A 14138-nucleotide genomic window follows, 5' to 3' on the forward strand; every position below is an offset into this window, starting at 1 on the left:
ATCTAAGTGATCATCAAAAATGATTGCTAACATCACAAAAAGAAAATATTCACTTTTTTAAAAAAGATTTATTTATTTATTTGAAAGAGTTACACTGGGGGGGGGGGGGGTGTCTTCCTTCCACTTGTTCACTCCCCAGATGGCCATAATGGCCAGAGCTGCTCCTACCTGAAGCCAGGAGCCAAGAGCTTCTTCCAGGTCTCCCATGCAAGTGCAGGGGCACAAGGACTTGGGCCATCTTCCACTGCTTTCCCAGGCCATGGCAGAGAGCTGGATCGGAAATGGAGCAGCTGGGACTCGAACCAGTGCCCATATGGGATGCCGGCACTGCAGGCGGCGACTTTACTTGTTACACCACAGCGCCCGCCCCAGTATTCACCTTTCCATCTGAATTTGGCCAGACATCTGGATGGAAGCATACTAACCACGAATACCAGAAGCAGAGAAACATCGAGAGAGACAGGGAGCTACAATCAGAAAGGTTAGGCTGTAGGAGACTGTATAGGACAGATGAGCTGGTTTCTTCAGTAAATTCCTGGAGAATCCCATAGTTTAAAAACCATCTGAGAAGCCTAACAAACAGATGCACGGTATGCACCTTGCCGGTGTCCTGTGTGACCTGATTCAGAGTGGAAAAAAAAAGAGGCCATCCGAAAACATGAATATTTAATATTTTTTGCTTTTAATTATCTGCGCTATTTGAAAGGCAGAAAGGCAGAGCCAGAGGTTCTACGTTCTCTGATGCACTCTCTGATGCCTGCAGTAGCTGGGCTTGGGCCAAGCAGAAGCCAGGAACTGGGAACGCCATCCAGGCTGCCCAGGTGGGCGGCAGGGACCGACCCCCTGAGCCATCCTCTGCTGCCTCCCAAGGCACTGATGAGCAGGCAGCTGGCGTTGGGAGCGGAGCCCGACGTGAGCCCTGGCACTGCAGTATGGAATGTGGGCGTCTGAAGTGGCGTTTTGACCATTACGCTAAGCAGCTGTCCTGAATATTTCGTGGTGTTAATGAATTAGCATAGATGTGCTGGCAGTATTTTATTTCTTTCAAAGAGTCTTCTTTAGAAGCACACACTGAAACATCTGAGGATGCGGTTATGATATCTGAAGTTTGCTACAAGGTAACTTGTGGGCCCAGGGCCATGAACGAGACCCAGCTGGCTGTGAGTTATTGATCAATCGTTGAGGCTGGCTGATGAAGTAGCGGCCTTTCAGTAACTATTCTTCCAGTTTTCGTTAACGTCTACCTGGTTGCTGTTGAAAGCATGCAATGCATAGTATTGTCGGGTTTAGCTTCTAAAATATTTTCTCAGAATAGGTTTCGGATGCACTCACGATACAGCTTGTCGTGGCGTTTTGCGGATTTCGCTTTTTCTGTTGAAGACAATGTGGCCTTGGAATTTGTGAGAAACCGCTGGCTGTTTTCCTTGAGGTCACACGGGTGTGCTTCACGTAATGGGTCGATCCACTGGAAGCTTTCTGAAAGCCGAGTCCTTCCCCGTGACGCCTCTCCAGGTGACTAATCAGTGTTTGGTTTGTTTGCAGATCACCTTCTTCATGCTGCTGTCTGCGGTGTGCGTGATGCTGAATTTGGCTGGTTCAATCCTGTCCTGTCAGAACGCCCAGCTCGTGGACTCCCTGGCAGGCTGCCAGCTGGTGAGCAATGAATTGCAAACCTTTCTGAAAGGTCATGGGCTCTGATTGTGCGGGAGAGCAAAATGAACACAAAGTGATTGTATTCTTGGGTTCTCATGCAAACTCTGTTCATTCTGATGTTTTCTAATTGTTTATTTCCCTAAGTTCATTTCCATACATTTGCTCAGGGTTGATCTACGTGCAAATCAGTTACCAGGAGGAAATCTTTAAGGACCGCAGTGTTGCTGGTTTAGAATAAATGACTTCAGTAACTGTTACATTTCAGCATGGGTTGCACTGTTATTGGCACTGAGTTTTGATAAAACAGTTTTGCAAGTCAATTTAAAGCACCAACATGCATAGGAGCTTCATGAGGGCATCAAAATAGCATAGTTGTCATGTTTCGGCTACAAAGAGAATTTTCTTTTAGATTTAGGAAAATTATAGGCAGCGTCCTGTGTGCATTGCAGAGGGCCAGGAACTGGTTTGGTGAATAGAACTGTCACTTCGGGATCGGGCGGTTCCTGGTGCTGTGCTACCTGTTGGAGGGTGTGTTCTCACATCCAGCTGTGGGTCCGCTTTTCCTCCTGACGGGGCCATGGTTCCTGGGTATGGGGACATGAGCTTGTGTTTCTTTATCTCTGAGCCAACGCCGGGCTCCCTTTCAGAGCCCTGTGTCTCCACGGCTGCCCGTCTGCTTGCTCTGCCTGTAGCTGTCATTCTGAAGTCAGAACTGAAATTCTAGAAGCTGTTCTGCAGTGAGGCCTTCTAAGGGGCAGTTTATCTACAAAGACCTGCAGGAGTGTAGCTTAAGTTGGCACCGTCTCGATGTAGAAGCACCTACGGGGTTTCACAAACTGATTATTGGAGCTGAGTCTAGTTATTTTCTGTTGAGTGGGCACCAGAGAATGCTGATCCTATTTTAGCCCATTATGACATGCACAGAAGTATCGTAAGTATGGTGCCATCTTCCTCATGATTACTGAGAGTTGGATCTCCCCCCAAACCTGCAACAGCCGGGGTTGGATTAGCCTTAAGCCAGGAACCAGGAACTCCACATGGGTGGCGGGGATCCACGTACTTGGACCATCATCCGCTGCCTTCCAGGCAGAAGCATGGAGTATCTGGGACTCAAATCAGGCACTCCAATATGGGATGTGGGTGTCCCAAATGGTGCCTTAACCCATTGTTCCATGGTGCCTGCCTCAGTATGTCTTTTATTCCAGACTCCTGGCAGACCCCTGCCAGAAATAGCTATGGCAAGCAGATTGTATTTTTATTTTTTTGATACCTCTCAAGGCATTGTCTGCGCAGGCGGTTGTGTGTGGATTATTTTTACACCCGTGGGCATCTGGTCTCCACACCTTCAATCCCACTGATTTTTGTCATTCGACCATGTACATGGCTGCTACTGTGTCCCCATCCCCGGGTGCAGATCTCCCTGAGGCGAAATAGAGAGCAGCAGGGAGGTCCACTGGATGGGCGTGTGATAACTGAGCTACCCCTTAGTGAAGGGTAGGGTGGAGATGTTTCTAGTTTTTTCTGGAAACAAACACGGCAGAGAGTATCGCCCTCTGTGCACATCCCCGGGTCAGTGTCGGCCTCTGCTCGGGGAGCTGGCCGACGTGCTGCGGGTGGAACAGCTCACGACAGCGATGCGCAGACAGATCTGGAAAAGAAATGACTAGGAGCAGCCTTGTGGCCAACACATGTGAGTGCACCTGAAATGTAGAATTATTCCTAAATTGCTCTCCAGAACGGGGCACCATTTCATACTTTGGCCAACAGCGTGTGGCTGAGCCCATGCAAACTCCCGTGTATCATCAGAAATTCTTTTCTGTCTTTACTGGTCTGACAAAAGATCTGTGATGTGGTTTTCATTCCTTTAACTGACAGTCAAGTCGAGCACCTTTAGATTTGTTTATGAGTTGCTTATATTTCTTTATCTGGTAACTGCCAGTTTAGTTTCAGTGACTAATTTTCTGTGACTTTTAAAATTATAATAGTTACATAAATGTACTTTATTCCCAGGAAACTGGCTATTGTTAATATGTGTTGCAGATACAGATTTTTCTGTAGCTTATTTCCATTTTGGCTTTTTCAGTCTATTCTTTCTGTATGGAGATTTTATGCACTCAAATGGACTCTATTCATTTGTGTATTTTTACCCTGTGGTTTTTCTGGGTTATGTGGTTTGGAGAAAAGCCCTTCCCCACTTCATTTCCTCCACAGTGAGCATCAGTCTTTCCCATCTGCACATTACCTAGAATTAATTTTGCCACAAATAGCATCTCAGTCCTACGGGGTTTAAAAATAAACGTGGGCTGCAGTGTCTGGCTCCCGCCCGACTCCGGCTTTCTGCCGGCGCAGTCCCTGGGATGCAGCAGGTGATAGCTCCAGGGGCTGGGTACCAGCTCCTCGAAAGGGAGACCCGGATTGAGTTCCTGGCTTTCAGCTTCAGCCTGGCCCTGCCCGGTGTTGTAGGTTTCTGGGAACTGAACCAGTGGCTGGGAGGTCTCTGTCTCTTTCTCTACCTCACAAATCAATTTCTAAAAACGTACATGTGGACCTTCCATATTTTTAAGTTTAGTACTAGGTATTGTAAATATTGTTTTTTCCAGAGGTGAATCTTTTGATTTATTTTATATTACAGAAGGTACCAGCAGTGCCTAAGACTTCTGGTAATTCTTTTATTACACGCAGGTAAATATACAACTGAATCCTTCTCAGAAGACGTGATGACATTAGCTCCTGCTTTCCGGTATCTGTGCATCTTGTCATTTTGTTACTTCGGTTGCCTTGGGTGAAACTGTTAAAATGACATCCGGGCACTGGCGTTTGCTCATCCATTTCCTGCACCCGATTTAACCCGGAGCGCTCCGTGACTCGCCACCGAGCGCTCTGCCCCGAGGGGCTTTCTGCGAATCTCACCGCTGACAGAGCTCCGCGAAGCACCCGGGGTAGGGGCCAGCAGGTGCAGCGCCGCCGGGGTGGTCCGGAGGCCCTGTCTCCGCCCACACGCGGCTTCAGTGATGTGAGCTGCTCTGAGGCCCACACGGGGCTTCCTCGTGGTTGCCCAGGAAGGAAGCAGCAGTGTGAGAAGGCAGAACTTGAGAGCCTTTTCCCTGGGCAAGCGTGCCTGAGCCCCGGCCGGACGCCCGCCTTTCCGCGAGCCAGGGTTTGTGCAGGCTGCTGGGGGCGTCTGACACCCTCGTGCTGGGCCCCTGACTCTGCTGCGGTCGCTCCCGGGGGCTCAGGGCGTTCAGAGTCGTGTTTGCCATCAGCTCCTGAGAGATGCCCTCGTTCACTGGAGCCATTTGCTTCCATCCTGGCTCCCTAAGGTTTTATTTTTTTTTTAATCAGAATGCACGCACACTGTATCATCGTCCTTTGACACCGGCAAGGATGCCGTGGGTGTTAACGCAGCGGTTTGCAATATGGGATTCCTGGCACCGAATCGCCTTTGCACTGCAGAGGTCGCCCTCCACGCCCGCTGTGACCAGGGCCCCACGTGCTGTGCTGGACTCGCTTTGCCAATGCTTTATTGAAGAGTTGCATTGAATTCAGAAATGAGATTGACCTGCAGCTTACCATGCGCTGCTTCCCCGGTCTCCCTTTTCATATCAGAATTGCGCTCACTTTTCAGAGAAATGCAAACAGGGAGCATTAGCCGTGACCATGCCCTGCAGCTGTTTAGCCTGGGGATTACCTGGTGTTGGGCGTCTTGCAGATTTATGTGGCTGCTTTTCACCCTGTTTCTGTGTGGTCATCATATTATTTGTGTTCTCTTTACCTTCTTGGGTAGTTTTTGTTAATGTCTTTCTAACACTGTCTGTTTCACCTGATTTTTTTCTGATTTATTCTAAACCTACAGAAGGTATCCATTTATCATTTAAAAAAAACCTCTTGGCAAATCTTGGGGGATTAAAACCGCAGGTGAATGGTTGCTGAGGGCTGGGGGCTTGGGAAGGAGGGGAACGTGGGGAAAGGGTGTGGGGTGCGAGGTTTCTTGTTGGGGGGATGAGAATGTCCTAATATTCGCTGTAGTCCTACTATTCTGTGAAGATCCTAGACACAAGACAATGCACTCTTAACCAGTGGATCGTCTGGGGTGTGAATTATGTCTAAATAAAACTGCTAAGAATTTTTCTGAAAACCATTAAATTAACGGAGATGACTTCTCTCATTTGTAACACTAAAGTTTATCTTTTCTTCAGATTAGTTTTTTTCCCCTGAGAGATCGCTCCGTGTTTTCTTTAGTGAGCTTGCTCCTTTTTGAGTCTTTATTTCTTCATCTGTACTTCCGTCAGTCTTTCCTGCTGTCGTGGGGCACATTTTGTTTATTTCCCACCTATTAGTGTTGGTGACGGTCCTGAGACTCGTCCTTTGTGGGTTTTCCCGTGGGTATTGCTGATACAGGGGGTCACTTCACACTCTTCCTGGGAAATGGAATTAAAAGATAAGTGTGTTGTGCTGCCGGAAGACTTGAAATCCATGCAGCCTCACGGCGATCTCGTGGAGTGAATTCTAGTTTGCACATTTCCTGTTGCTTTTCTCTTTAACCCCAGTGTTCCTGGAATTGACGTTCCTCAGTGGCTGGGCTTTGTGTTCTTTTGCTGTCCTTTAATTTCTAATTCCACTGCATGAGAGCATGCAGCTTCTAAATTCCACTTTTTGCAACCTACTAGAATTTTCTCTGTACAGGAATAATTTTTAGTATGTTTTCTGACCTTTTGTTTCAAGCAAAAACAAAGCGCAAGGTGGACATTTAGCCTAGCACTTCTGCTACGGGTTGGGGTGGTTGAATCCCCCTTGGAGAACCTGGGTTCAATACTTGGCTCTGGCTGCTGAGGCAGCTTCCTACCGTCGCAGTCCCTAGGAGGCAGCAGGTGGGTCCCTGCCACCCACGTCAGAGACCTGGGTTGAGTTCTCAGCTCCTAGTGTCAGGTCAGCCCCAGTCCAGCCCCTGCCCTGGGCAAGCATTTCAGGAGTGCACTAGTGGGTGATAGCTCTGTCTATTCCACTTTCAAACAAAGACTTTGTAAATTAAAACTATATATATATAATATATATTCTAAGTTTGTTGAGTTTAAATTTTCTTATGACGGGGCTGGCGCTGTGACGTAGTAGGCTAAGCCTTTGCCTGTGGTGCCGACATCCCATATGGGCACCAGTTTGAGTCCTAGCTGCTCCACTTGTGATCCAGCTCTCTGCTATGGCCTGGGAAAGCAGTAGATGATGGCCCAAGTCCTTGGGCCCCTGCACCCACAAGGGAGACCCAGCAGAAGCTCCAAGCTTCTGGCTTCGGATTGGCCCAGCTCTGGCCATTGCAGCCATCTGGGGAGTGAACCAGCTGATGGAAGACCTCTCTCTGTCTCTCCCTCTCTGTCTGTAACTCTTCCTCTCAAATAAATAAAATCTTAAAAAACAAAACAAAACAAAACCTCACTTAGTGTCTGTGAGAGAGCTTCATAAAATCTAGATCCGGGAGTCCAGGCCAGCTGCTCCTGCAGGTGGCACCACAGCGGTCCTCCCAGCCCTTCCCTGGTGGCTCCTCCCATCCTCCCCACAGGTGGTCCATCCCTGGGAGTGAAAGGGCCTTCCCATCACCCTGCCCGGAGTGGGTCCCTGCTCTGTCATCTTCTCTCCGTGGTGTTTCCCTGCCCATCCAGAGCTGTCAAGGCAGCAGGGAGGGAGGCCTCCTCTGGGTGGTCCTTGTCACGTGTCCAGGACCTGTGTCACTGCTGGTGCCATCAGGGAGCAACTGTGTCCCAACGGTTCCTGAGTCCCCTGAGGAAGTGGAGAACTCATTTTAGGGTTTTTAAGCAAATGTGCTGTTTCAGTTAAATCAATTATGTAAAACTATTGATTTTCAAATGCTCTCTAGGATGCCTCTTACTCGATTCGATGCTTTGTGCACATTATAGCATCAGAAAGCGAAGTTTGTAAACAACCTCATGTTCAGGACCTGGTCTTCGGGTTCACGCTGCAGAGGTCGCCGGTTTGCCGTCCCACGGTTCTGACTGCACTGTGATGCAGTGTAACGGACAGGGCCGTCCCAGGACAGTCAGTACCATCTAATGCATCTTAATCTGTCAATCCATATTTTGTCTTAAATGCAGAGATGCCGAGTCCCATTACTTTTTTTCCTTTTTCGAATATGAAATAAAATACTGATAGATTCTCCTGGTAAGAGAGACAAACAATCCACAAATTGGAATGAACTGGAGAGTCTCCCATGGTCGCTGTCTTCCTCGCACTCAGCAACTCCTCAGTAACTGCCTTTGGTGCGCCGAGGTCGTCCTGTGTGTGTGTGTATAGATGGGTGTGTACCAGGGTACTTCAACAACTTCATGGAAAATTTCCATCGAAAGTCACCGTCACTGGGGCAGGAAATTCTGAAAGCCACACGCACTTTTTTTCATAATATGTGACTTCTTAACACACCCCTTGTATGTGTGATTTTCAAGCTTTTTGTCCCAAACACTTTAATTCCATGTTCTGCGGACTTTTTAAGGTGTTTGCATGCATACCCAAACACATAGCCTTATTTAAATGATACTTTATGCATTGTGTTTTTCCTGCTCTGCGGCCTGCTCTGGCCGTTGCTGTGGGAGTACACAGGGGTATGTGTTCTTTCAAAGGCAGCAACGCCGAGTCTCCGTTGCCCCAGTTCACTGTGTTTACCCGTGCTGGACCGTGGCCAGGCCATTGCGCGGTTCTGCTGTTGCAGGCCTGACCATGGGCACAGAATAACTTCTCCGAAATGATGCAGCTCGCGGAAACTGGCGTCAGATTCCCACCTGTGCCCCCGGCCATTAGCAAACACTTCCGCTTCTGTTTCATAGAGGGCTCAGCCTCCGCTAACTATTGAAAGAAAAGGAGTAGGAGACGCACTGGGCCACAGGAGTAAAGACTATTTCTGGGTTATTTTTGCCAATGTGGGAGAAACTCTTGCACTGAGAAGAGCCGGGAGGAACCTAGAGCAAAGCCTAGGAGTCATAGTGAAGGCGTGAACACAGGGTGCCACGTCGTAGGAAATATAAGCTCTTACTCTGTAGCCACATCACTGTAAGTGCAAAAATATTTTTCCCTGGGAATCGGCGAAGCACCTTTCCTCCTAAGTAAACAATAGCATGGTTTCTGTTGTGTTTATCTCTGGCTACGGCAGCCTCTTTCTGACCCTAAGTTCCTTTTAATGAGACTCATCACCCCGCAGGGACAGTGTGATACCTTGTTAGCCACAGCGCGTGCACAGCCCCCAGCCCGCCTGTGCCTGTGATCTGCACACTAATTGGACATCTCTTGCGTCTGTGTCCGGGCTTCCTCGTGTGTACCTCTGCCCCCTAGAGCAAAAGCGAAGAGGCCCTGGGAGATCTGACACCTGCACAGGTGTTTGATGGAAAGCACAATGCCGCTGCACCGCCTGTCTTGCCTGTCTGTGTTTCTGATTGGTGAATTCACGGTCAGGCTCTTCCCTGGTGTGTGCCTCCCTGTGCAATGCCTGGCTTCTGGGAGGTGAAGTTCAGGGTGCAGCCCCTTCTGCTGAAAGTAATTAACGAAGGACTTTTCCTGCAACCCAGGAGAGATGAGAAAGGAAGAATAAATATGTGGTAGCCAGGGAAGAAGGCGCGACTGGCTTGGCTATTACGGTTTCTACCGTTGCTTTTATTTGTGAGTTCACCTAGGAGGGGTGGGGGGCTGATAATTTTGTTGGGGATTCTTATTTTTTCCCCTTTCTAGGCATCAGTGTCTCCTGAAGTGGAGCTGTGTTGGAGCTGGCTTGTTTTGGCTTGGGGAGTACACTCTATGAAATGATCGTATTTTGTGATCTGGTTATAGCCATTATTGAAATTTTCTTTAAAGATTCATTTTTATTTATTTGAAAAACAGTTACAGAGAGAGGTAGAGCTAGAGAGAGCGAAAGGTCTTCCATCCACTGGCTTACTCCCTAGATGACCACAACGGCCAGAGCTGAGCTGATCCAAAGTCAGAAGCCAGGAGCTTCTTCCGGGTCTCCCACGCGGGTGCAGGGGCCCAAGCACTTGGGCCATCTTCCACTGCTTTCCCAGGCCACAACAGAGAGCTGGATCGGAAGAGGAGCAGCTGAGACTCGAACTAGCACCCATATAGGCTGCCAACACTGCAGGCTGGGGTTTTAACCCACTGCACCACGGTGTCGGCCCACTAAAAAATCAATCTACATCATTTACAAGGATATATTAATGCAATATTGCATTACATTAAAAGCCACACCCCCAATGCAGCACCTCCTTTTTTTTTTTTTTTTTAACAGGTAGAGTTACTTTCAGTGAGAGAGAAAGAAAGGTCTTCCTTCCGTTGGTTCACTCCCCAAATGGCCACCCAGCGCTGTGCCAATCCGAAGCCAGGAGCCTGCTCCTGGTCTCCCATGTGGGTGCAGGGCCCAAGCACTTGGGCCATCCTCCACTGCACTCCCGGGCCACAGCAGAGAGCTGGACAGGAAGAGGAGCAGCTGGGACTAGAACCTGACACCCATATGGGATTCCGGCGCCAGAAGGTGGAAGGTTAACCAAGTGAGCCATGGCATCGGCCCCTCCTTTTTGTTTCTTACACGTGTGCTTGTGCTCGGTCGGCTGTGCACGGCGCCACGTGTGCCCTTGCCGAGTCTCCTGCAGCCCCCGCTTGCGCGGCTGCCACACTGCCGGGAGCTTGAAGCCCACCGTGGGCCAGACACTGAGTTTTCTTCCTCAGAATTGCTATTTAGAAAGCTAAGCATCCATTTATTGTAGCATTCTGATCATAATTTCAAAGTTACAAGTGTTTATACTTAGCGCCAGAGAGAATATCTGACGATTTCAAGATTCCCCAGTGCTGTTTGGCACCTTAGCATTGCTTTCATTTGAGTCAGGAACATTATGGCATCGGCAACTACAAGTCAGCTCTCGATCTGTTGTTGGTAATCTGGAACGAGAATCAATTTTTTTTTTCTGAAAGGGTCAAAAATAAATATTTCAAGCTTTGCTGGCAGCTGCTCAGGTCTGCTGTTGTAGCACAAAAACCGTCACAGACAGCAAGTCAGCAAGGGGTTATGAATGTGTTCCAATAAAACTTTATTAATCGGAACGGGCTGTAGGCTGGCTATAGCCCCGGGGTGCAGTTTTCCAGTTTCTGATATGACTTAAGAAAGTGGCAGGCACAAACATTAATAATGCACCTTAAGCGGAAAACGTGTTGTGTCTTTGACAGTTACACCATGTACGGCACAGAAAGGACTGAGGAGAGTCTTCCGTTACCCACAAGCATTGACACGACGCAGAACTCGCTCATGTCCCGAGTGACGTCCGAGATGCTGTCTGTCCACTCCCACTTACTAGTCAGCGTGTGCAGAAACAGCAGCCGCACTTCGGTTGATGTGCTCCGGCAGTAGCCCTGATTTTGCCAAATTGGATAATAAGCATTTAGTTGTGGGCTGATTTCTTTAAACAATAAAAATGGTTACTTCTTTCATCAAATAGCAATCAAAACGTTATCCGTGACGTTTTACAACGATGAAAGCACCAGCCCAGCAGAACTGTGTAACGGTTAGGGACACACGTGCACCTAACGTGCACCTAACATGCATGAAGCAAAAGCTATGATCGATGGGGAGAGGCAGCGCAACACTAACACAGGGAACTTCAATCCCACGCGCTCAGTGATGGGTGGAACAGCTGCGCGAGCATCGGTAGGGAAACAGAAAACTTGAACGGCACTGTCACCCGCTACACCTGACAGACGGCTGCAGGACGCTGTTGGATCCCTTCCCTGTGAGATCAAGAGTAAGGCAGAGATCCGTGCTTGCCGTCTCTACTCACACTGGACTGCAGCCAGGGAAACGGGTAACAGAGAAAACACAGATTAGCATGGAAGAGGCAAAATCACCTCAATTCACAGATAAGGTGGTCTTGTCTAGATAAGACCGAGGAACCCACTACAAATTAGGAAAAAATTCAGAAAAATTGAAGGATTCAGTCTACACAGTCAATTTTATTTCTGTGCACTTACACTAAATCTGAAATGACGTTAGGACAAGAATTCCATGAACTGAACCATCAAAACCAAAAAATATAAAATAAATGGAGCTAATGCTATGGCGCAGCAGGTTAAGCCACAGCCTGCCATGGCAGCATCCCATAAGGGCACCGGTTTGAGACCGGCGGCTCCACTGCTGATCCAGCTCCCTGCTGATAACCTGGGAAAGCAGTGGAAGATGGCCCAAGTGCTTGGGCCTCTGCACTCATGAGGGAGACCCAGAAGAAGCTCCTGGTTTTGGCCTGGCCCAGCCCCCACCATTTGGGAGTGAACAAGCAGATGGAAGATCTCCTCTCTTTCTCTGTCTCTCCTCTCTCTCGGCAACTCTTTCAAATAAATAAATCTTAAAAATATTCAGGAATAAATTCAACAAACGTGCATAATTTACATTCTGAAAACTATGCAACATTTTTGAGGGAAGCCACAGCTCTAAATAACTAGGAAGATATCCTGGGTTCGTGGACTGAAAGATTGAACGTTATTAAGATTGCAGGACGCCCAAAATAACGTGCAGATTCACAAGCATCCCCGTCAGAATCGCAGCTGAGGCCTTTGTGGAACCTGCCAGGCTGCTTCCAGAGCTTCCAGGAGGAGCGGGAGACTCGCACCAGGCTGCCTGCTTCGTTTCTTTGATCCAGTTCTTGACTTCAGCTTCCTGTCTATGCAGACCGGGGGCCGTGGTGATGGCTCAAGAGCTGGGTTCCTACTGCCCGTGTGGGAGACCTGGATCATCTTCCTGGCTCTGTTTGGCTGTGGGCACTGGGGAAGCGAACCAGCAGAAGGGAGAAGGGAGAAAAAGGATTCTCTTCTCTCTTTTCTCTCTTGCCTCTCTTCTCTCTCTCTCTCTGTGTGTGTGTGTGTGTGTGTGTGTGTGTGTGTCTTTCCCTGTGTCTGCTTTTCAAATAAATTTAAATGATTTTTAATTCTTTAATTGTGAGGAACCCAGTATAGCAAAAAACAACCTTGAAAAAGAGCAGGAAGCCAGTATGGTAGCAGCGCCGGCATCCCACGTGGACACGAGTTTGTGTCCTGGCTGCTCCACTTCTGATCCAGCTCCCTGCTAGCAGCCTGGGATAAGCAGTGGAAGATTCCCTAGGTGTTTGGACCCCTGCACCCACGTGGGAGACCCAGAGGAAGCTCCTGAGTCGACGCTGGCCATTGTGGCCATCTGGGGATTGAACCAGCAGATGGAAGATGTCTCTGTCTCCAGCCTTGCCCCCGTAACTCTATCAAATAAATAATTAAAAAACAAAACAAAACAAAATATGAGTAGGAGGACTCAATACATTCCCATTTCAGAACTTACCACAAAGCAACAAAAATCAATCCAGGGTGGTACTGGCACAAGGACAGACGTACTGAGCAATGGAATTGAATTGTGAGCCACCAGGTAAACCCAAACATCTGTGATCAGCTAATTTTCAGCTCATTGCATGAGGAACGAGTACTATGCTCAACATGTGGAGCTAGGGAAACTGGGTAGATACCTACAGACCAAGACGCTGCGCCCTGACCGCACACTGGACAAAGGACTCAAAATGCATCCGAGAGCTCTCGAGGTGAACTGTGCGAGAACAAATGCTTTGCACAGTGATGAGGTCCGTGGGCCGTGTTTTCCTTCCACAGGTGATTGTGGTGCCAAATCTGGAAACTCTCTGCCTAGCATTCGAGCCTGATGTTTCTCCTGGGTTTAGTGCAGTGATTCATGTTTTGCACTGAAGTCAGGTTTTGTATGAGGTTGGAGCTGGCGTTCATTAGGTTTGTCTGACAGTTCCAGAGTTTTCAGAGAGGATTCTGCCTCCTCTGTTCCACAGCTTTTGCCTCTCTTTGAAGACCGGTTCAGAATATTTATGTACATTTATTTATGTACATTTATTTCTGCACACTCTGCCCTGCTGATCTGTGCGTGTATCCTAACAGCGCCATGCCACCTTGGTTACTGCGACTATGTAGGCTTTACTAATGGAGTGAATGATTCCACCCACTTTTGTGCCAAGATCATTTTAGCTATTCAACTGGATGTACCTTTATGTAAATTTTAGAATATGCTACCCATGTATAAAAAATTGTTGAAATTTCATTACATTAAAACTGTAAGAGCAATTTGGGGGAAATTGATATCTTTTTATGTTGAGTCTTCCAATCCATGAACCTGGTATGTCTCTCCATTTATCCAGATCACCTGCGATTTAGTTCATCAGCATTGAGTAATTTTCAATAGACCCTGTATGTATTTTGTTAAATGTCACTCAAATACTTCATTCCTTTTGGGGTGACTACAAATGATAGTTGGTTTTCGTTTCAGTTTCTGCATAGTTATTGTTACTGTGGGGGTAAGACTGGCTTCTGTTGATGTTTGTCTGGTGATCTTGATAAACTCGCTCGCTCTTGGAATTTTCAGGTTCCTTGGGAGTCTCTGCATATTCAGTCATGGCCTTTGCAAAGAGAAAGAA

At 48.0% G+C, this 14138-nt stretch overlaps 1 protein-coding gene across 1 annotated transcript in view; it reads left to right on the forward strand.

Moving 5' to 3' along the window:
* ENTREP2 (endosomal transmembrane epsin interactor 2) overlaps positions 1–14138 on the forward strand; it is a 384436-nt gene that overhangs the window by 269863 nt on the left and 100435 nt on the right. The window contains exon 3 of the mRNA XM_070053528.2: positions 1543–1653. Within this exon, the coding sequence (XP_069909629.1) occupies positions 1543–1653 (111 nt within the window). The remainder of the gene's footprint in view (positions 1–1542; positions 1654–14138) is intronic.

Source organism: Oryctolagus cuniculus, chromosome 12 (assembly GCF_051225735.1).
Source record: "Oryctolagus cuniculus isolate XC-2025 breed Fujian yellow rabbit chromosome 12, ASM5122573v1, whole genome shotgun sequence".
Classification (NCBI taxonomy): Eukaryota; Metazoa; Chordata; class Mammalia; order Lagomorpha; family Leporidae; genus Oryctolagus; species Oryctolagus cuniculus.